The sequence below is a fragment of the Gavialis gangeticus genome, unplaced genomic scaffold (assembly GCF_001723915.1).
Source record: "Gavialis gangeticus isolate Ggan-Ray unplaced genomic scaffold, GavGan_comp1, whole genome shotgun sequence".
In the NCBI taxonomy this organism is placed as follows: Eukaryota; Metazoa; Chordata; order Crocodylia; family Gavialidae; genus Gavialis; species Gavialis gangeticus.
The window spans coordinates 101,172,717-101,196,077 of NW_017728992.1; the positions used below are offsets into that span (position 1 = coordinate 101,172,717).

At 43.3% G+C, this 23,361-nt stretch overlaps 1 protein-coding gene across 1 annotated transcript in view; it reads left to right on the plus strand.

The window, feature by feature from the left end:
* The window catches only part of LAMA3 (laminin subunit alpha 3), a gene marked incomplete at its 5' end in the record, with an annotated part of 261,166 nt that overhangs the window by 95,522 nt on the left and 142,283 nt on the right, over nt 1–23,361 (plus strand). The window contains 9 exons of the mRNA XM_019526339.1: nt 3,093–3,227; nt 7,133–7,270; nt 8,796–8,842; nt 9,398–9,497; nt 11,624–11,676; nt 11,982–12,087; nt 15,299–15,398; nt 16,253–16,409; nt 20,232–20,370. Of these exons, the coding sequence (XP_019381884.1) occupies nt 3,093–3,227; nt 7,133–7,270; nt 8,796–8,842; nt 9,398–9,497; nt 11,624–11,676; nt 11,982–12,087; nt 15,299–15,398; nt 16,253–16,409; nt 20,232–20,370 (975 nt within the window). The remainder of the gene's footprint in view (nt 1–3,092; nt 3,228–7,132; nt 7,271–8,795; nt 8,843–9,397; nt 9,498–11,623; nt 11,677–11,981; nt 12,088–15,298; nt 15,399–16,252; nt 16,410–20,231; nt 20,371–23,361) is intronic.

The window sequence follows — 23,361 nt, forward strand, 5'->3', positions numbered from 1 at the left end:
CCTGCCCCTGGAAACTGGAAATACGGTAACCCCTGTCCCCTGGAAACTGGAAATACGGTAACCCTACAGAAATGCAGCCAAGTGACATATGGAGCAGTGCTTGGCAGATAAGTCTGTGGAGGGGAAGGGCAGGGGAGCGATCAAGAACCCCATGGTGAGGGGGGCGGGGGTAGGGGCTGGGGTGAGTGGGACCCTGGCAGCTCATGGGATGGAGCTGCAGGAGGCTTATCCAGGAGTGCAGGGTGGAGGCTGATCCCATGCTGCTGCGCACACCCCTGGGGGAGGCATGGGGAGCATGTGCTCTTTGAATATGTGTGCGGGGTAGAGGTGGGATGCCTGTTGTGGGCTGGGGCTCTGCACCCTGCTGCCTTTGCCCCAGGAGCCACATGACGCCATGTTGTGCCTCCCTCTGCTAGGTGGGCAGGGGTCGCATGGCCAGTGCATGGCACCCAGGGCAAAGGCAGCAGGGCATGTAGCTTCACCCCACAGTGGACAGCCCACCTCTGCCCTGCACACAAAACCGGGGGGGCATATGCCCCCCATACCTCCCCCAGGGATGTGTACAGCAGCAGGGAGACTCCCCTACCCGTGCACCCCTGGACAAGCCTCCCATGGCTCTGTCCCACAACCTACCCTAGCCCTGGCCCCAGGGTCCCATTCATCCCAGCCCCTGCCCCTGCCCCTGATCTATTCTCTCTTTCACGATGGGAGCCTTGATCTGGCTGACCTCCTCCCCCCCCACCTTCCCCTTCCCCTTCCCCTTCCTCTCTACAGACTTATCTGTTGGGCAGTGCTCTACACACTGTCAGGCTGCATTCCTGGCCACATGCATGCTGTGGCTGTGCGCCTGCACATGGCGTCCTGATATGGCACCAATATATCAGTACCCCTCCCCACCCCCATTTCCTCCTGCAGCAGCCCAGAGCCCACGTTGCCATGCAGCTCCTCTGCACTGCCATTACCACCCTGCTGGGTGGCCTGGAGGTGGTGATGACAGTGGTGGAGAGAAGCCCAGAGACAGGCTTCAAAACCACAAGCATGATTAACACATTAAAAAAATTCATGTGTTAATTGGTTCTTGTATTAATTGTGAACGTTAACGGCAATTTAATTGACAGCCCTAACTATAACTGACGCCTTCTTTATGGGCTCTGTATACTTGTTATATGCCCTGTGAAAGGACTGCAGAATCCTTTATGCTTTTAGAGAAAAAAACACAAAATAATAAATTTAGTTTAAAAAACAAAATGGATGGAATGAACAATTACTGTACTGCTGTGCCTTTTTGGATCTGGAGCACATTAAAATGTTCTAATGAAAAACATCAAATCAACATTCTTCATTGGTACATGCAGTTCAGTGGTTTTAAAATACTAACCCCATGCAATATATATTTTTTAACTTGGAAGTGAATCAAGTAGCAATCTAGTAGAGCAAATGAAGCCCATATTGAACCAGTTTGAACTTTTAACACTGAAGCCTGAAATTAAATATACAAGGCATAAAATATCATAATAAAAACAAGTCACAGAAAAGACTAAAGAAAGATAATTGAACGGAACAGAGAAAAGTTAAATGAAGATCCCAAGTACAAAAAAGGTGTCAATTTCTCCTTTACCATTGATTACTTAAATAGTTTCATAGTTTCTAGGAAAACTATGAAAACTATGAAATATAATCATAATACAAAAGTGAGAATAGATGGTAGGACCATAGGCAATAGTTTTCTACATAACATATTAGCAGAAATACTTAAATTGATCATAAAAAGAGTTCTGTTTAGTACCCAGCATTATCCATCTGTGTGCGCACCCCATTTGGAAACACATCACTGTTCTCATCAATTATATGCACTAGTCTGGGCTAGGTTTTCTTCTGTCTTATAGCTTGGTCCTGCCTAATTGAAATCAAAAGAAGCAATTCCCTTATTTTAATGGAAGTAGGATCAAAGTTAAACACTTATATTGAGTCAACTCTATTGAAGTGAGATGGAGAGTTTAACCATCTGTCTTTCACATGATGCAGGCATTGGTGCTACAGAAGTAGGTGTGTTTTATGTTTTGAGGAGAGGTGGATGTGGATTTGCTGGGGTAGAATTCCTAGCTCTCACTGAGTATGAGCCCTAGTACTTTCCTTGAGCATGTGAAATGAACACAGAGTAAGACAGAATTGGCTTCTGGAGAGAGAGGTACTGAAAGGGGAACCAGAAACAGAGAAGTGGAAGCAATACACAAATAGCGTGTGCCTTATTTGTTTTCATTTCTACCTGTCAGAACAGCAGCAGTGATAGGACTGAATTAAGTCTTTCCACTCATTTGTTTTTGTGGTCTGATATTTGCCAAGTGTTTGAACACGACCCCTTGGCTCAAGCTTATGACCACAGATTCCTAAGTGGTCTTAAATACTAGCTATGCCCAGGATTGTTTTGCTTCTGAGACCAGGCAAGAGCAGGTGCACTGGGTCCAGAGTATTAGTAGATCTATAACTGCTGTAAAAGCACCAACCCAGACAACAGTTACAGCCTGACAGTGTGATTCATGCCATACACAGCAAATAAATCAGCTGTTTTGCACTGTGGCAGCAATTCACATGACATTTTGTTGAAACAAAAGTAGGTCAGCAGTTTTTAATATGTACACTTTGTATCCAGTGCTTAGGCTGATAAATTGCTTGTTAGTCATTATGGCATACCAGTCCAGATAGGGTCCTACTTTATGAATACTTATTTTTTTAAGATTTTAAATACTTAGCTTCATGTTTTCGAAGTAAATCGGTTTCAAAGTAAATTTCTGTGCCTTACATGTAGTTTGAAAGGATCAGACTAAATCTTTAAACCATAAATTATTGCATCACAGTAAGAACAAGATTATCACAGTTAAGACGGTAATTGCATTCTAAGTTCCTATTTGAAGATGTTTATTTTTTTGCTAGTAAAATTATGGTTTTGGTCAAATTCCTCATGCTTGTTTTTGAGCCAAAGGTGTGAGGTTTCTTTGTTTTTTTTAGCAGGGGGGGTTGTTTTTTTTTTTAAATAACTGCTGGTTTAGTCAAGTAGCTGTGTGGGTAGTTATTTATTATTTTTACTTTGGCAGAGTGTAGCTGCAATGCACTTGGCTCAGTGGACAATGGATGTGGCCCTAGAGGTCAGTGCCAGTGCCATCCCAACTATGCTGGTCTTAGATGCGACCAATGTGCTCCGGGCTATTACAGTTACCCCAGCTGCTTGCGTGAGTAACAGCTATTCCTCCTTTTGCTGTGCTTTTCTTTTGTTTGCTGTTACACAGGAAATCAGTAATTCCCTCAAAAGCTTTTCTATATAAAACTTTGAATCAGGTGAAGGTGCAGGTCGGTAGAGGCAGGAAGAGTGACAGTTCTCCTTCCTTCTGTTTATTGCAGGAAACTCTGTAGGCCAGATATAGAGATTATACTTTTACTGGTATAAGTAATTAGAAACCAGTCTATACCCAGAACAGAACAGAAGTGTGGTGCACACAGACTGGTTTAAAAATGGTGGAACCTGATTTAAAATTTGGCCTCCCAGCAACCAAAGTATGAATGTGTGCTCTTTTTGCTACTTGTCTAAACTGCACCACTTACAGAAAACCGCATAACTTAGATCAATTTCACCTCAGGGTTTTTGAATGTACCTAGCCTGTGGGGCAAGTAAGTGAGGTACCACCTATACTTCCTGGAAACCTCCCTACCTGCTCAGGCCTTGTTTCAGCTAGGATTTGTGTTAGTGCCTACAGAGCAAAATGAAGGTATGACTGCATCATGTGTAGGCATAGCAGGTTGAGCTTTGAACTAGCAAGCATAGACAGAAATAGTGGTGAAGCCACAGTGACACAGGTATCAGAACTTGCTAGCAACTACAATATGAACTCAGAGTCCCTTCAGGGGTTTCAGTCTGCTAGTCTTTGCTGAGGCCTGTGCTGCCATGTCTTCATTGTCGTTGCTTGTGTTAGCTGGATTACAACAAGCATAGGTTTGCCTGCTGCAAGTGCGCTTTAATTTTATTGTGTAGTCCTATTCTGAAAGTCCAGTATAAACAATGGCCACAACCTTTAGCAATTCTACCTTGGTCAACTAAAACCTTAGTCAAGAAGCTAGGTTTAACTCAAATAGTTTGCTTTAAAGTAAATGATGCATTGCAGATTTTTTGAGGTATATTAGCCTGTGGCTAGTTAACACATGCTGTAAACTTTCAGTCATGTCAATAGCTTTACTGGTATGAGCAGTTCCATTGATTCAGTCCAAAATCAATTACTTGGTTAATATCACACACCCAAGATAAATTACAGTTATCAAGTAGATGAATTGTTCAAGCTGTGTTTTTAAAATAAGACTAGCTGCAAATAGTTTTGCATAATTTCATGATGGTTGTCATGGTCCCCATGTTATTTGACCATCATGAACAGGAATTTTTTTCTCTTGAGGATCAGCTTATTAATAATTTGTTTGCAATTTGCAATACCTGACAAATTATATTGTTTAAAAGCTTGATTATACCCACATCTCTGGAAAAAAACTAAACAAAAAAAATTAATTGATTTTTTTTCCCCTGTCTGTATATGGCCCTCTCTATTGAGGAAATGAACTTCTATTTTGTAAAAACAATTGTCATTGGCAATTTCATCTTTGTAACCTGGATCTTATAGAGCAGTGGTTCTCAACCCACAGCCCAGTCAACACGCTACTGTGGCCCATTTGACAGCCTGTTAAAAAAATGTAAAGATTGCGGCCTGCAGTTTGTTAAAGTAAGACAGAAAAACATGGGAAATGGCAAGTTTCCCCTTGCAGGCTGGCAGAGTTCCAGCTTGCAAGGGGCTGCTTGCAGCTGGGGGGAGGGGGAGGAGGGTGATGGGAGCCAGGGGGCACCACATGCATGTTTGCATGCATGCATACATACATGTGGGAGCCAGGCTGTGTGGAGATCAGCTCCTGTAAGCTCCCTTCAGGTGAGTCTATGTGGGGGGGGCAGATTGAGGCCCTCATGGTGAAAGGGGGGAGCGAGTAGAGTAGGGCAGGGCTGGGGCAAGGGCCAGTGCATGGGGCCCAGGGCCAAGGTGGGAATGTACGGCCACGGGGCCCAGCCAGGGTGCAGGACGAAGCCACAGGCAGCTTGTCCAGGGGCAGAAGGGAGGGCTGGCTCCCCACCGCCGCACAGTGCCTGGTGAGAGAGACATGGGAGAGCATGGGGGAGCATGTGCCCCTCATATTTGTGCATGGGGTGGGGGCAGATGTGGGCTGCCTGCTCCCCTACCCCTGGGGGCCTCTGCAACAAAGTGGGGTGAAGAGGCTTGGTGCCACTCCTGGGAGCCCCATGCCAGCTGTGCCACCATGGCAAGGCTCCCCCTGACTGCCTGGCAGCAGCAGGGGCACAACTCTGCTTCACCAATGCTGCCAGGCAGACAGGGGGTACCTTGCCATGGCAGTGCAGTTGGCTCTGGGTTCCCAGTAGCAGGACCAAGCCTCCCTGCCCACTGATGCTGGGTCCTGCCCACTGGGCTGCAGAGGCCCCAGGGGAAGGCAGCAGGGTGGGGAGCCTGGAGCCCACAGCGGGCAGCTCTTATCCACCCCCTCCCCATCGATTCTGCTTTGGCCATGCCACCAGAGGCTTGGGGGGGTGGAGAGCCAGGCTCTGCTTCAGCCCCAGCAACTGCCACCTCATCTGGGACCAGGGGACGTCATCTAGACAAAACCACCACCTCAGCTGGGACCATTGCCAGGGCATGGAGCTGGGGGCCCCCTCAGCTGTGTGTTGTGGCTCACATAACATATTGAGAGCTGTAAGTGTGGCCCAATATAGCAAATAGGTTGAGAACCACTGCTGTAGAGAAATGCTATCATTAGTTTCATGAGTTGAGTAGTTACATTCACTTCACTGGGATTACTTATAGGGCATAAACTCAGAAAATGGACAGATGAAGAAATTATACCAAGTCAAAAGCAAAGAATAGCGAAAGACTTTTGGAAGCAAAGAGTTGGGGTAGAAGTGTTAACTCCTATCTGCTAAACCATGGTAATTTAGTCTTATTCTATTCAGGGGAAAGCTGTCCTGCTTTAGGAGCAGACACATGGCAGTTATCATTCTTTATCCCCTTTAACGAGGTATAATTTGTTTGTCTGTCCCTCCTTTTAAGTATATGTTAACATTGTGGCAAGACTTGTGTCTTGTGGACAGAAATCTGAAGATAACACGAAACCAAACTGTTTTCATGGTAAAATTCTTCTGTTGCAAAGAACTTGGGAACACTACAACAGGCCAGAATGTTTTTAATATTTTGGATTCCAATTTGAAAACTTTGTGTCTATCTTAAGAATCAAGTTTGCACACATAATATTGTTGACATTGCATGGCAACCCACAACACCCTTGAAAGGATTCTCAAGGCACCTCAGGGTGCCACAGCACCCTGGTTGAAAATCATTGGTCTGGAGTATGATTTAAAGGTGAAAAAAATATTTAGCTTTTTATGCCATGTCCTGCTGTCACCCCTTGAAATCCTCATCTAGACAAAACCGTTGCTTTTGTTTTTCAGTAGCAATATGGAAACACAGGCACACAAACTCTTTTGTTTGCTCTTAGAATGTAAGAAAGAACAGAAAGATGAGTGAACTGTAATTTCTGATAACCCTACCAGTTATTGTTTAGAATAAAAAAGAGTAACCAAATTGATATGTCACCACATACACGGAATTGCATGCTTTTCCTAAGGCACACAGATTTTATGGTGATTAGTACAATATAAATGACTACCTAGAACACTGATTCTCAACCAGGGTGCTGTTACAGCTGTTGAAGGGTGCCACTGGGAGAGAGGTTCCTGTGATGAGATGAGTGCAAGTTTTTTCCTACCACCTGCTGCTTCTCCTTCCCTGGCCCCTCAAGCAGATGAGCACTATAATAAGTTAATTTTTGACATAGGGTCCACATAATTCACAAAGGCAATGGAGGGGTGCCACGAGTCAAAAAACTTTGAGCCCGTGACCTAGATAGAGCACTATTTTTCAGTGAAAATCCAGGGAAGTAATGATCACAACTTTTAAAGCATCTCAGTCTTGAAACAAGTTATTTCCCATTACAAACAACCTGAACCTTATTATCGCTATAAATAATTAATTTTTTTCAGCTTGTCAGTGTTCTCCACATGGTTCCTACCATGGCACATGTGACCCAGCAACAGGGCAGTGTGAGTGTCGAAGAGGCATTACAGGACAAAAGTGCGACAGGTGCCTTTCAGGAGCCTATAATTTCCCCTATTGTCAAGGTATGGTTTTTGATGGAAATAAAATTATTTTATTTAGGTAAATTACATAAATGTCTACCACAAAGCACTTTAAAACACTTTATTGTACATAAGTTACATAGAAATCCCACTGAAACATGCAAAGAATACCTTGGGAATATAAATCAGTCATGTGAACTAGTGCATCATTTTTTTTTCTCTCTCTTCATACACTGGACTTTGTGAATTTGACCTTTTAAACTGGTGGCATAGTTAATTTAAAAAAATAGCCTTCATTCTCAGTGTTCTCTCTTTCCCTTTCACTCCTTGGCTAGGGACAGAAGTTACACAAACTGTTTTAAGCCATCAGAAACTGGTTTAAGACTGTAACAGAACAGAAGTTTAGTGTATATAAACTAGTTTCAAAATGGCTAAACTGGTTTAAGATGAACCTGGTTGAAGATAGTATCAGACTTAACTGATTTAGGTCAAACCAGTTTATGAAACTTCTGTCCCAAACCCCTTCCTGGTTCAAGTTAAATCACAGTCCCCCAGCATGCTTTGCAGCCCTGGGCTGGGCTGTCTTCTCCAGAGAGCAGGGCTGGCCCTGCCCCTCTGCTCCCCGGCTGGAGCAGTGAGGTCTGCCTCACTGGCCCTCCCAGGTAAACCCTGGGGGGGTGCAGGGGCTGGGTCCAGGGATGGGATTTAAACTCACCTTCCCCTGAGTGCAGAGCTGCCGTGTCTGGCTAGCTTATTTAGTGCTGGCTGCAACTGAGGAATACAAATCCCAGAGGTACCCAGAAGCAGGAAGAGGAAATGATGAGCAACCCTACAGAGTCCTGCTGCTGTGAGTCTAGACTACAAATCCCAGAGACCTCAGGGGCAGCAAGCATAGGTGGCAGAAGGGTGGGGCTAACGGGGCTTAGTTCCCCAAACTAAGTTTGTGGCAGCTGGTGACAGCAGCAGCGCCACTGCCATGCCCTGCTGCCACAGCGTTGTGCACAGCACTCCTGCCATGCTCTCCTCTGCAGCTGCTGTGTACATCATTAGTGCACACCGGCCCCACAATGGCCCAGTGGGAGGGAGGGGCGGGGATTATCCCCCCAAATAATATTTTCTCCTGCCATCTATGGCAGCAGTAAGATGAAGCAAACGCACAGCCCAGAGAGCCATAATCTAGCACCCCCCTAGCTTCTGACTTGAGCCACTGCAGGCATGTGGCTGCATTTCTTGAATCGCAAGTAAATGTCTGTTCATTTACATATTGGTTCAATCTTTGAAGCTTAGATTAACCTGCAGAGACTGAATTAATTCAGCCTCAGGCTTTTTGACTGTCTGTACTTAGCCATTTAGCCTGACATATCTGTGCAAATGAATGTGATAACATTATATCAAAATAAATATTCTAAACTATTCTAAATACTTAGGAATACCATGATCATTAAAATTTACAATTTGTTTTAAAGTTAAATTTAAGTTTCTAAAGTATACTTGCTTTTGTTGCTTTTGTTTGGTTCTGTGGGTTTTTTTTAATGCTCAAATATGTTTATTTTTTACTTTCGTAAAGGAGCCAGCAGTGACTGTGACCCTGCAGGTACCCTTGATTCTCATTTTGTAAGTATTATACTACTGATGTTAAAATATATATTAAGAATTGCCCCACCACATGTGTAATTATTGAATACACTGGGTGCATATGTGGTTTGGTTTTATACTGTGAAAAAAGTTGCACAAGCTGATCTGGTAAAACAGGTGTGGGTTTTTGCAGGGGGGGTTGTATCTGATCAGATACATTCTGGTAGGTTTTTGAAATATGTGAAAACATGCTTTTTCCCTCAAGCATCTATTTTCTGATCATTTGTTGAAATATTCAGCTGATAAAAGTTCTAGGTAGTTCAGATAGCAAAATTTCAAGGCCTAGCAGCTGTAGGCTAGCAGAAGTTAGTTTTCTTTTGCATCCTGTGTGAAGAAGTATCCTTCCTGAAGATGGAATGCAGCAAGGCAGTGTTGCTCATAATTTAATTACCATGGATTCCATAGTAGGGGGAAAAATAATTCTTCAAAGGATATTTCTTTAATGCTATCTATCTATCTATCTATATTTATTTATTTATTTATTTAAAATCTGTGCACTGGAACATGCCATGTTTGATTCTTTTCTACCATGAGGACTACTGTCAGTGCTTGCAGCATGTTGAAGGTCCTTCCTGCAGCAGATGCAAACCACTTTACTGGAATCTAGCCAGAGAAAACCCTGATGGATGTATAGGTAGGCCTTGACATGCCTTTCTTTAGGTTATTAAAGATATTAATCTCTTATCATTAATTGTTAGTTATGATAATGATACAAAACTTTGTTAGTTACTGTAACTACTGTTGGTAAGAATGCATTTTTATACTGCTGACACTTTCATACCAGGATTTCTACAGTCATTCTCAACATTCAGCTGGCATTAGTATTTAAATATGAGCTTTATTCTGCTCTCAGTGGGTGTAGCTACATATGCACTTTACTGTGGAGTAGACTAATTAGCTTTGCAGTAAAGCATTATTGTCTACCCATGCACTGGCAGTAGGGTGCAGTAAATTAATAAACTCCACCATAGGTAGGAGTATTTTACTGCACCAAAATGCACGTGTATACAGTGACCTAGGGTGTAAAATTGCACCTGATCAGCCCAGTCAGCTGGAGGCCTGCTCCACCCCAGTTCAAATTGCTGCTGTCCCAGGCACATGTGTAGATGCTACACCCAGGAGCAGTTAACTCTGGTGCAGACTGCCCCAGAGTTTATTGAATTGCATTAATTTCACGTGTAGATGCACCCAGTTACACTGAGATAAATCTGTTGTTAACCCTATTTTTATTTCATTGGAGTTTTGTATTAAAACTGAGAAAAGACTGTGGCCCTTTGTTTGGAGAAAATGTTCTGACTCATCTGATGGTGAATTCTAACCAATTAAAGTTACCAAGAGTTGAAAAAAAAGTTGTGTTGACTTCAGAATTTGGCTGGACTGCTTTGGCTTATGTCTAAGTTAATTTTGATCAATATGTGGTTGCAGCTAGTTCTCAACAGATAGCAATGCTATGGTATGATCTCTGTTTTTAAATCATAGAACAACCTTTATCTATACAGCCTCTCTTATTCAATACCATATGTCTCTCTTCCAGTGGATTATATTGCAGCAGTAATCAACTAGGTGTAAAGATGGGATAAATGGCCAGTTCTAAAACTATTTCCAATATTATTGCAGGACTAAATTCAATGTATCTTCTCCCCAGAGGCCAGTTACCTCTGCTTTTTTGGAATGTGTCTGTTCTACCTCCCAGGCAGGGAACAATAGTCCTATCGTCCTAGCTCATCCGTGGCAGCACAAAGCCTCTCTGTCAGCAAGAGCAGTTCCTGTAATATTTGTTTCATTTATATTTCATGAAAAAATGTTGTAATGGTCCCAGGGGTAGCCTTGGAAAGTACAGAATAGTCAGGCAGGCTGGCAGAAACTGTTGTTTACTCCACACAGGCACCACCAATAATCAGAAAAGTTTCGGTCTTTGGCACGAGGAGGAGAAAAGGCAAACAATTACAAAAACCTAAATTTAAGCCTGTTTTGGTTTTTTTTGTAAAAACAGAATGATTCAGGACTATTCTGTGGATGACACCTGCAGTTACACAAGGGAACAAAGGCTACAAGAAACTGTCACTCTTGGTCCTTTTTCTCATCTTTGTCACTTGCTCCAATTCTACCCCTTAAGCTAGGAACAGACGCTGCACTTGTCCCTGGGCAAGTTGTGCCTGTGTTTGTCTCAGAACAGACATGTTCCAAGATTGGCATGTACACATATGTTGTGCTTCTAATCAGAGTTTAGTGAGTGGCTGAATGCATTGCTGGTTTTCTGCCATTGATTAAAGAATGCAATCTCAGGATAACTGTTCCCATGTACTTTGCCATATGATGGGATAAACTATTGCTACTTCTTATCCCATGAACCTTTTTAGGTTTTATTTTAGGACAGTGGACATGGACATCTGAATGATTGCGCTTTGTCTCAGGATAAAATGGTTTATCCTGGGATAAATGCAATGTTTATTTGTAGCCTCAGGAACTGGCCACCATTGCAGTTTCTATGTATGGAGGGGATCTCTCCCTGTTAGTGAGGTTTATAGTGCAAGCCTTATTCCTCCTTCCCCCTTTCCTGGCCATAACATAGAGTGTATTCTGAATCCCTGTGAGGTGGATTTGTGCTCTTCTGTGCTTTGAAACTCCTGGAGGCATTGTGGCTTCCAGAGTAAAATTTGCATTAATGCTCAGGGCATTGTAATTTTGGGTTCTGCTGACTTTTGTCCAAAGCCTCATATGAAGTTGAAATGTAGATTATCAGTATGTCTGTCTCCACAGGGTGCCATTGTGATGTGACTGGAACACTAAGTGGAGTTGGAGAGTGTCGACAGGTGAACAGAAATTAAGTTTGTATACAGTTATATTGTTTTAACCTTCAGGAAGGTTGCAAAGATAGAGTTAAGTATTACCTTTATATGGGCAAATGACTGGTGACATTCTAGACATACCAGATATAATTTTCCCTGAGAGTTTTTTAAGGCTCTGGAGTATGATCATTTAATTTGTCCGTTGAGTAGGATAGATGACAGTAGAAATAACTTATTTGGTCAGATCGGGATTTTTGTTTCCTTTCCTTCAAGAATAAGAAATAATGAAAGGAATGTTGAAATAGTTTTGACCAAGTTTTTTTCCCCAGGAGGATGGTCAGTGTTATTGCAAGCCTTATGTTTGTGGTGATTCTTGTGATACTTGTGAAGCTGGCTATTATGCTGTGGAAAACAGGAATTATTTTGGATGTCAAGGTAAAAAGGAAAATGAATATTTCCATTAGTATAAAGTGAATAATAAATAACGTCTACCAGGATGCTTTCATGTGGTGTGAATGTCTTTAGGATTCTGTAGGCTGCACTTTTAAAGCATGGTATTTATTTGCACACCAAATTACATTTATGTGTAGTTTTTTTGCACTGTTGCTTGTGATTGCTCATTGTAAGTGCACAAGTACAGATCCCAATTTGTGCACATATAGTGAATAGGCCTGTGCGAAGCGGCTAGTGTTTGCTTTGGATTTGGATTTGGCCAGTTTGGGGGACAGTGATTCGATTTGGTGATTCGAATCACTGTCCCAAATTGATTCAGCCAAATCTGATTCAGAGATTCGGCTTCAGCCAAATCTCTGAATCACCCAGGCCATACCCGTTCCCCGCCCGCTGTCCCAGCCCGGCAATGGCTGCCCCAGCTCCCAGCACTTTGAGAAAAAAAAAGCCTCGACTCAGCAGGTGCTACCGGGCGAGGGGGCAATCCCCGCTGTCCCACATTGTCCCACACTGGATGGGGGGGCTCTGCATGAGCCCCTCAGTCCCCCCTGCTTCCCCAGCCCCTCCCATGTGTGCCCCGCCACAGTTCCAGCCCTTTAAGGAAAAAAACCCCTGAGAACCACCCCCCACCCTGATTCATTGTTCCTGCTGGTGAGGGGGGCAATCCCCACTGCCCCATGCCATGTGGGGGGCTCTGCTCAAGACCCCTGAAGCCCCGAGGCCACTGCAGGGTTTTCTTAGGTTTTTTTTCTTAAAGGGCTGGAACTGGGGTGGGCAGGTCAGCCATGGGGGGCTGAGGGAGTGAGGGGGAGGGTCGGGGGTTCATGGCAGAGACCCCCACACAGTGGGGGGCAGCGGGGATTGCCCCCCAACCTGGCAGCACCTGGTGAGTGGGACTTCTTTTAAAAAACCAGGAAATGGGGAGGAGGGCAAGGCTGGGGGAGCAGGCAGGGGTTGGGGCCGGGTAGGGGTCCCTCCATGGTCCCTTCTTCCAGCTTCCCCTCCCTCACCTCCTACTTACCAGCTCCGAGTCTGGCTGCAGCTCCCTGCTGCAGCCACCAGGGACTGTCCAAATCATTGAAGTTCTCCAAATCTTTTCCGAAGATTCGGACCTTTTCATTGGTTCCCCGATTCAATTCGGATTGGGAGATTTAGCCACTAAATCAGGCCCAATCTCCTCCAAATCGAATCACCACCTGAAGCTTTGCACAGTCCTAATAGTGAACTAAGAGCTTTGCTTATGAATATTTCCTCACTTTCCTTGAGGTCCTCTATACCAGTGGTACTCAACCTAAAGTCTGTGGGCCGGATCCACCCCCTAAAGTAACTGCATCTTGCTTGCAGCATGGGGGATTAGTGACAAACACCTCAGCTTGGTATGTCTCCTCCTCTGTTCTATGCCATGCTACTGATCTCCTCTACAGCCCTTTGTGCTCTTTCCCTAAGCACCTGGCTCACCAATGTAAAAAGGCTGAGCTTCATGGCTCTATATCAGTCAAGCCCCTTTTGCCCTCTAAAAGAGGTGGCAACAGGGCAGATTTTCCATAGTGCACACTTCCTTTCTGACAAAATCTCTTCCCTCTCTTTTGGAGGAGCAATATGGTTTTAAACAAAGTTGAAAACCTTGCTGTAAGTCTCTATAACTTGGTTAGTTTATCCTTCAAAATACCTAACTAATCACAAGAAAGTCTATTTTATAACAAGATATTTGAAAATTGTTTCTTCTTTCACTTTCCTTCTGGGACCTGAGGTCACAGTTATTTGTTTTTCTTGCAAGAATTAATAATAGCATTGATACCTGCATGAATTGCATTCTGCTGTGTTTAGTTGTTTGTAATATCTGCAGGTGCTACAGAAAAAAACATAAAAATGCTGTATTCAGGTCCTGGCTAATAATAAACCAAATAATTTTCAGATATATTTTCTGTTTTAAAGCTTTTCTGTTAGGGCCTAATTCAAAATATACTGAAGTCACTGGAAAAAACAGTGATTTCAGTGGGCTTTGTTAGGTTATAAATAATATGAGGTTCTAAAATGTAGTTTTGGATCATGTCATTTCTAAAGATCCATAGGCTTACTGTGCAGAGGTAAAAGCTATACCTAAGATTTTCAAACCTAATTTCCAAACCATGGATCTACATGAGAATAGTCTGAATTTCAAAGTTGCTAAGCACATGCAGCTCCTATTAATTTCGGTGATATATCTGAGTTCTTAGCACTCCTGAAAAACAGGCCCACTCATATTTTAGAGGGAAAATATAGGTTTAGACAGGCACTTAGGACACCTATACATGTGCCCGAAGCTTGCACTCATGCATGCTAATTAGCATGCATCAGGGCAGACTTGATTAAGCTAATTAGTGCATTCCAGCAGCCTTGATGTTGCATGTATTCAGCATCCTTGTGCTTCAAAATGGCAGCAGGGAGCTTTAACTAAAGTCCCTGCTTCCCCTTTGAAACCCGGGATGCTGAATACATGAGAGTCTCTGGCAAGCAGCCCTAATTAAAGCACACCTCCTCTCCATCTCTGAACTCATGTAAAGACACCCATAGCTTTGAAAATTTTGACCCAGTGCATTTATTTCTTAGTTTGACATCATATGCATCATTTTTAGGGATGTCCTTTGTTGTATGCCAGAAATCCATTTTCTGGTATCAACTCCATATACAATATATTTTGTCCATTTGTTTTTTAAGAAATGTAGGCATGTACTATGATGCAAATCTGTAATCGTTGCCTGTGTATAATTTTTGCTCAACAAATCAACATTATAGTTTTAATCCATCGGACATGAACATTCTGAATGTTTCATAAAATGAAAAAAAAGTTCCCACTCTTTGTATCACTCTTATCTCTTTTAACATCATTTTTTCAGGAGCTGCTCCCACTGAATAGAAAATCTGAATAGTTACACTTATAAAACTTTAATCATAGCTAAGTATGAGGCATGGCTTTCTTTATTACTTAATGTTTTGACCAGGAAAAGAAATTGCATGTATTAAAACATCCTTATGAAATATTAGAAATAATAGAAATATGCACAAATGTGTTAACTTTGCTTGAAAGTCTCAGGGGAGAGTTCAGAGGGTTTAGGAAGAGAACAGTTAATGGCAGGCTAATTAGAGAACTGTATTTTCTGATAACATTTATTACTCTTTCTGATGAAAGCTTTGGCTTCTGATCTTTGCCTGACAGGCTGCCAGTGTGATGTTGGAGGCTCTGTCAGTCCTATGTGCAGTGAGCCATCGGGTGCTTGCCAGTGCAGAAAGCACATAGTGGGGCTGGCCTGTCAAGAGTAAGTCTGGCTGTGATGATTAGTTTGTGGTAAAAAAAAACAAACCAAAAACAAAAACTGTCTAGGGTATTCCATGCTCTCTCTTAGGACACGATCATGAAGTTGTTGATAATATGAGTCAGTGAGTTACAGTATTAACTACATTACTGTTTTGTTGGTTGTTTTTTTCAGCCCACGAGTTTTGTTTCAACTTATGTACACATTTAAATAATCACGTAGTTAACAATTCCATCTTTTGTAGTAAGATATTGGGTGTTATTTCAAAAGAAAACAAAATGAGCGAAGGTTGCTTCTCTGTTATACCAGTTAAATTTAACTGAGAACAAATTTTAATTTATTAATAGAAACATTGTAAATCCTTCCTATGATCATAACCTGAATTATCAGGACTTAATTGTAAGCCCTTAACTTGGAGCTTCATTTTATCATACAAAGGTCAGATAGAAATTAGATAATGTCTTCAAATTGCTTTGGAAGGTGAAGATTTTTTCTATTCTACATAGGAACATGCCTCCTAGATATGGAGGTGATATCTGGGTGACAAACTGCAAATAAACTGGTGCCATAAATTTATAATGCAGTTTTTACTTACATGATGATGTTATTAAAACTGACATCAGAATGGATTTGTCTCTTTTTATGTACTAAGTAATTGAGTGACAAATACATTTGGCAAATAACCTGAAATACAGTTAGTTCCAAAATGAATATTTGAGATGCAATCAGAAATTGCAATTATATTTTTATTAGTATGATGGCTGACAGTGAGGGCATTAATTTTCTTTGATAAGCACAAACCTAAACACTCAGGGAAGCTAAATAGATAACATATGGGTTTTTTTTCTGTTTGAAAGGCCTGAAAAGAATTACTTTTTCCCTGATCTACACCACATGAAGTTTGAGATTGAAGACGGTACCACTCTTAATGGAAGAGGAATTCGGTTTGGCTATGATCCTCAGGAATTTCCTAACTTCAGCTGGAGAGGTTATGCAAGGATGTCTTCTATACAAGTATGTCATTGACTAAATGCTACTGAGTACAAAAGCAGTCTTTGGAGTTTGTTGTCTTGGTATTTCTGTATGAGTGCGATATTATTGGAAGAATTAAAAACAAACGATTCCCATACATCATCACAAAAACCTCCCAGGAACCTTGCAGTTTGCAGTGGGTGAGGAACAGGAAAATTATATTTTTCAGCAAGATAGATACAGCTGCAAAGCAGTAGTATGGTCAACAGATTGTTGGCAAAAGCAACAGCATCCAAGCAAAAGCGTGAGTGGGTGCATATGTTTCTGTCTTGTAATGTTTTACAAGATTGTTGGTCAACAGCAGAGAGAGAGTTGAGAAAATGAAATGAAGAAAGAATATATCCTTTGACATTGTGTTTAGGGCAGAAGATAGAACATTCCAACTGAATTATGGAGCAAAGAAACTGTGAATTATAAAATAGTTTATTTGAGGAATAAGGGCTGGCTGGTCTGTCACTGTTCTTGAATGTGTTGCTTTGGTATCAAAGTGGTGCAAATTAGATTTGCCAGTTCCTGGAACTACTGATGGCTGGAAACCAACTGGGTACCCATAAACTAAGGGACAAGTACAGAATGACAAGTTTAGCCATTTCATTTCTGCTGTTAATTTTTCAATCTTTTCTTTTTTGTTCCTTTTGCCATCTTTGGGGGTCTTTTGGTTTACTTTTGCTTTACATATTCACAAAGAAAACTGTTTTTTCGAAGATGTGATTTCTTCACTTCCACTCTGAATTTTCATCTGTGTGTTTTCACAAGCTTTTCCTCACCCATCTTGTGTTTCACATGCTTAACATTTTATGAAGAAGGTAGTGGAATGAAGAAATGGTAGTGTGTTCATAACTTGACTTACACACGTAAAGCTATACTTACAGGTAAGTATTTGCAGGATCTGCACTCCACAGAGTTGGATAGCTGAACTATTCCATCTCTTTATTTCAAGAGCCATTCTAAATTTTGACAAGTTTTCCATGTCTTGCAGGACATTGAAACATTCATCTTGAAATTTCTTCAGGGATGACGGTCACAGTGCTTCCCTTGATGTAACAGTTTTTTTCTTGAAGAAGACAATATAAAAGATTGCATGTTGTTCAGATGAAATAACTGATCTGTGTGTGACCTCAGTGGGAACTATGGGTGCCATTAATATAATTGCTTAAATTTTGAGCCAAAGACATAAAATTAGGCACTCAAATTTTAAAGTGGTGGTTTGAGTGACTTGGCTAAGCCTGTAGCAAAGCTTGAAGAACTATCAATCGTCTCCCTTCAAAAAATAATTGTAAAAGGTTCCTGCATTTGTCCATACTTTTTGTTGAACTCTTCTCTCTGCTCTAGTACCCTTCTACTATATGCTGTACTTCAAATATACATGGCAAGTGTATAACTTTCCCATCTCTAGCTACAATTCCACTCTCTTGTTTTCCTTTTTTTAATAAAAGAAAGGGGCTCTATAAAAATACTTGTCCTCTCCAGTGATGACAGATTTAAAAAACATGCACCAAATGCACCATAAAAAGCCTCTTCTGTTGGCATTTGCTTTGAACTGACTCTCAGAGAGCCGAAAAGGTGACATCTTCAAAGGGATAAGCTCCCCTGGACTTTGTTCTGAGAGGCAGGGAATGAGAAGGGAGTGTGTCCTTGAGAGAATTAAAGTTTTAGAGAGGGGTGTGTGGAGGGGGAGGGAATAGGCATGTGGCATAGTGAGCAAGAGTGGGTTACGAGGGATTGGTTATGAAGAGAGGAGTGGTAGAGTGGAACAAGAGAAGGCAAATCCTTGAGGTTGTGCCAATTTTTCTCTTTTGGTACTCCACCAAAGATCCCTGAATGCTTACCATCAGGAAGTGTTCCCCCATCCCTTGTTGCCAGTGTTCAGCAAGCACTACATAATGCGTTGTGTAGATTGTATCTTCTGAGGACCTCGCTGCCCAGTGATTCCAGAGAAGTCAGTTCAGTTGAAGGACAAAGATTTAATGAGAGCCAGCATGACTGTCATAGGCTAGGAGATCTGCTGGAGATCAGAAGAAAATTCAGTGATGTTCTGAGATTTCCACATGCTTTTAGAATTTGTTTGGGATCCAGGAACTGGAGAAGCTGCATTATTATCCTGGAATCCATATGTGTGGGCAGCTCTTGTGATAGTAGACCTGCTGTAGGACATTGGCTAAACAGTTAAATGCTGTATGACCTCCCTCTTGTAATAGCCATATGTATCTGGGCTCAGCTTTTCTGGCCATTTGTAGATGTGCTCACCCTTTTCTAAACCACGTTACCTGATTTGCATTACACAGTTCAAATCAGATTTCAGTTCAAATTAAGTGTTAATAGAAGATCAATGGGGTTTGCCCCCTTCTTCACAGAGCAGTAGCCTGTGTGCTAGGGCAGGGCTGGGTGCTTAGTTAGGATACTGATATTTAGTCACTGTGAGGTGTTGTTGGCACATTTGACTTTGTAAACATTAGGGCTGTGCAAAGCTTTGGTCACTGATTCAATTCGGCAGAGATTCGGCCTGATTCAGCATCTGAATCTCTGAATCCAAATCGAATCGGGAGACCCTTTAATCTCTCCAAATCAAATTGGAACTCTCCAAATCAATTCAGAGATTCAATGATTTGGACACGGACACAGCTTTCAGTATTTTTTTCTACATACCTCAAGGTACCAGGCAGCTCGTGAATGCTGACATGGTGGGGTGGATTGAGTGTTCCACAGGAGTGTGGGGGAGTCCCCAGCGTGCTTGGCAGCGGACCTGGAAGTGGACCAGAGGCACTTCCAGTCCAGTTCTGCATCTGCCATGGAGCATGCGGGGGACCGCCCCCAACCCCCAGCTTGATGACTGGTGCCTCTTGGGTCTGGGGGGCACCTGGGGTCCCCCTGCAGCTGATCGCTGAGCTGGGGGGTATGGGGGAGTCCCCTGTGTGCTCAGTGGCATACCCGGAAGTGGACCATAAGTACTTCCCGTCCTCTTCTGGGTTTGCTGCTGAGCGTGCAGAGGGCCCTCCCGCACTCCTGTGGGCCACTCCATCTACCCTACCATCGCAGCATTCACGAGCTGCGCCTGGTACCTTGAGATATGTAGAAAAAACATTTAAAGCTGTGTCTATGGCTGAATCGCTGATTCTCCACATCAGCATCTTCAGATTCGGATTCAGCTGAATCAAATCAGGACAGTGATCCAAATCAACTAATCGAATTACTGTCCCTGATTCGGGCCAAATCTGAATTGAATACAGTCTGTTTCACACACTCCTAGTAAACATGTTACTTTGTGCATGGTAGCCTCTGTTGTATTGCAAAAACCCAACTGAGTGTCCCTTGAGGGGACTGACATTTGCAGTGTTTATCTGCATTCCTAAGGAATGCTTATCTGAGTTCCTAAAGACTGTTTATTCCTAAAAGCAACGCCGTATATACATGTTAATTAATACTATTTAAATTGCTTAATTCGGACTGTCCTAGCCTACATTAACTTTAATCCTCATTCAGTGAGGATTTGTTCATTTGGAATGGAGCCGATTTTAATTCAGACTACAGATGTCCACATGTATATAGTGACAGCTGTAGTCCAGATTAAACCTAGAAAAACATAACATCTGTAAACGTCCTCCATGTCTAGCTGGTGAAGAATTATTCAGTATCAGTGTTTTCCCTGAGATTGTTTTGTTTTATAAGTCCATGTTAACTTTTTTCTTTCCTGTTATAAGGTTTATCTTTGCCAAATAGTTTCTGTATTTTTTCTCTCTTTGGGTGCTAGTGGTAAATAATGTACTTTCCTTTCCTCCCTTTTCCCCCTCCTTTTATTTTTCCCAGCCAGAGGTGGTTGTACCTGTCACTGTGACTTCCCCTAAGCTCTTCCATCTAGTACTCCGTTATGTCAGCCGGGGTTCAAAAAACTCTAAAGGGAGGATCTCAGTTGCTGAGGGAAAGCATTTTGACACTAATTATACTTGTAAGTGAATTAATTTTCTTGTTAGGCTTGCCTGTCTTCCTCCCTCCTACACCAGCATCGCTGTTTCTCTATATTTATCTGCATGTGTGTGCATTTGTGAGTGTTTATTTCATGTAGGAATTTAGTGGAACGCTTGCATGGCTTCTAACTGTTTGTCTATTCAGCTTTTTATGGCTGTTTCTGTTTATTAACTTCCATTTTACAGAAGGAAGTGAGAATAATTTTGAATGTGGAAAAATCAAACCTCTACTTATTTCACATTATCCTAAGATACATTAACCCTGGAACTGAAATGGCATCTGGCTGCATAACTGCTTATCAATCTCGGCCTGAAACAGGTAGGTTCAACTTAGCAGCACAACAGAACAGAGGAATATAAACCCCAGGGAATGTTCAGCTAAGTTAATAATAATGTCGTTTTAAATGTATGCATTTAATAACAACAAGTGCTGTGTGTGTTTTCTAGCATAATTCACTGTAACTAATGCTGCCCAAGTTTGCATGATTCCCATTGATTTCACTAGCAGTAAATGTTTGTTTTTTATATATGTGTTTTACCAATTTTTTTCAGTACTGAGGAAGGTAGCTTAGAATGGCATTTTTTTGTGATGCTTTCAATGAATTTTAACAGGATTTATTCTTAGTTGCTTTGATTCTGAAAATGATTTTTTTTACTCGGAAATGGCATCTGTCTTGAATCAGTGAATAGTATTTGTTTAATGACAGACTCGATCCACAAAGATTGGGTCCAATTATAGACCCCTAACACAGTTAGCATTTTGGTTCAATATATTATGGAGTTAAAGGACTCCAGATCCTGTGTGTTTTTGGGTGAGGGGCACAAGGATAGATCTAATTTGGAGGATTGGCTTAGATCGGGGCCGGCAATTATTTCAGGCGGGGGGCCGCTTATTCAGTTTTGGCAAGCTGTCAAGGGCTACATGGGTAGCCCCGCCGCTTGACAGGTGCTGCACCCCCTGGTCACCATCTTGGGACCAATCTCCTAGTGTCTTGGAACCAAAGTCTCAGGGCCAGCACCAGTGGAGCCCAGAGTGGGGCACAGCCTGGCAGGGGTCTGTGAAGCCAGGCTGGACTGCACCAGCAGGGAGAGGGGGGAGCCAGCCCGGCTCCATAGAACCCCTGCCAGCCGGGACCCCTGTACTCCTGTCACCCTACTCTGGGCCCCACCAGCGCTGGCCCAGGGACACTGGTTTGGGCCCTGTGAACCTGCTCACTCCGAGTGCCCCCCATCCCCGTGGTACAGGTTGGGGGGAGCATGCAGCCCTGACCCCCTGCTCCCGAGCAGGGAAGGAGCTGGTGCTGAGCGTGGGGAAAAGCAGCCTCTCCCCCACCCTGAGGCCAGCGCTCCCTGCTGCAGCTTCTCATAGTCCATGTGGGGCTGTCCTGAGCAGGCACAGGCACCCCCACGCAGGCTACAAGCAGCTGCAGTGTGGAGTGCCAGACATGGGGCGGGCAAGGGGCCGCTTTTCCCACGCTCAGCACCAGCTTGTAGCCAGCCCCTGCTGCCAGCCTGGGCCCCACGCCGGCTCCAGGCTTGCTCGTCAGGGCTGTGCACAGTGGCAGCAGCTGTGGTCCCCCCACTTGCTGCGCTGGGCGGTGTTTGTTGCCACTGCCTCTGGGCTGCCCAACGTGCAAGCTCTGGGTGGGTAGCAGCAGCAAACACTGTCCAGCGTGGCGAGTGGGAGGGCCGCAGCTGCTGCCATTGCGGCACAGCCCTAATGGGCAAGCCCAGAGCCGGCATGGGGCCCAGACTGGCAGCAGGAGCAGGCTACGAGTTAGTGCTGAGTGCAGGAAAAGTGGCCCCTCTCCCACCCCGTGGCCAGCGCCCCATGCTGCAGCCACTCACAGCCCACATGGGGCTTCCTGTGCCTACTCAGGACAGCCGCGTGTGGGCTGCTAGTGGCTGCAGCAGGGAGCACCAGCCACGAGGCCAGGGAGGGGCTGCTTTTCCCTGGGCTCTGTCCCTGTCCGGAGTCCTGCCCTCCGTTCCCTCGCCACTTACCTGAGGTTCCCGTGCAGGTGCGACCACATGGTCCCAGGCCAGAAGCCCCTGCTGGGGCTCCCGACTGGGGAGGTGTGGCCGTTCGGACCCTGCTGTTGCAGGAGCCTGCTGGGCTTCCCATGGGTCCTACTGCCCCTGGTTCCTGTCATTTTTGACAGGAACCAAAGACAGATAAATATTAATTTTCTAAATTTTTGGGGGGGCCCCCCAGGCTGGATAGAATGGCCTCATGGACTGGATGCGGCCTGCAGGCCATATTTTGCCCACCCCGGCTTAGATTAAACTCTGATTTATGCTTATGTCTATCATTTGCATTATTTTACAGTAGTTACTATAGCGTAGGCATCAGTCCTTTTTATAACTTGGAGCAGACATATGGGCTGCCTCTATACACATGCTAGGGAGTGGAGTGCGGGGGGGAGCATTTTAATTGGAGCAGTTCCCAAACATCTGTTTTAATTAAAATGGCTCACCATCATGAGTATTAAGCGTCTGCACATTTCAAAATGGCTACGAGATGTTTTATCTGAAGCTCATTTGACAAAGTTTAGATAAAGTGTCCCTGTGAACATTTTGAAATGCATGGGGCCTAATGGTGAGGCAGCGCTGGAGTGTTCTAATTGTATGTGAACAAGCACATCTATAGGCATCCTATGGAGACTTGTGATATTAGGTAACATAGACTGTGTTAAACAGCTGGGGAGAGAGAACCATAGAGAAGTCCCGTCTCTGTCTAATGGTTTCACTAAAGAAAATCCTTTATAGTTTTTACAGTGAAGGAAAACTACAGTTATGTTTTTGCTGTACATTAACTGCCAGCAGAAGTACTTTTAACTTAGTGTTAGATACTAAAAAATTTAGATGCTTGTCAGAATCTCCTGACTTTGCAAACTTTGCTGGAAAGCTCATGAGAACCAGCTGTCTTAAGATGTCTATTACCTGCTGCTTTGGATCAGCTGAACAAACCA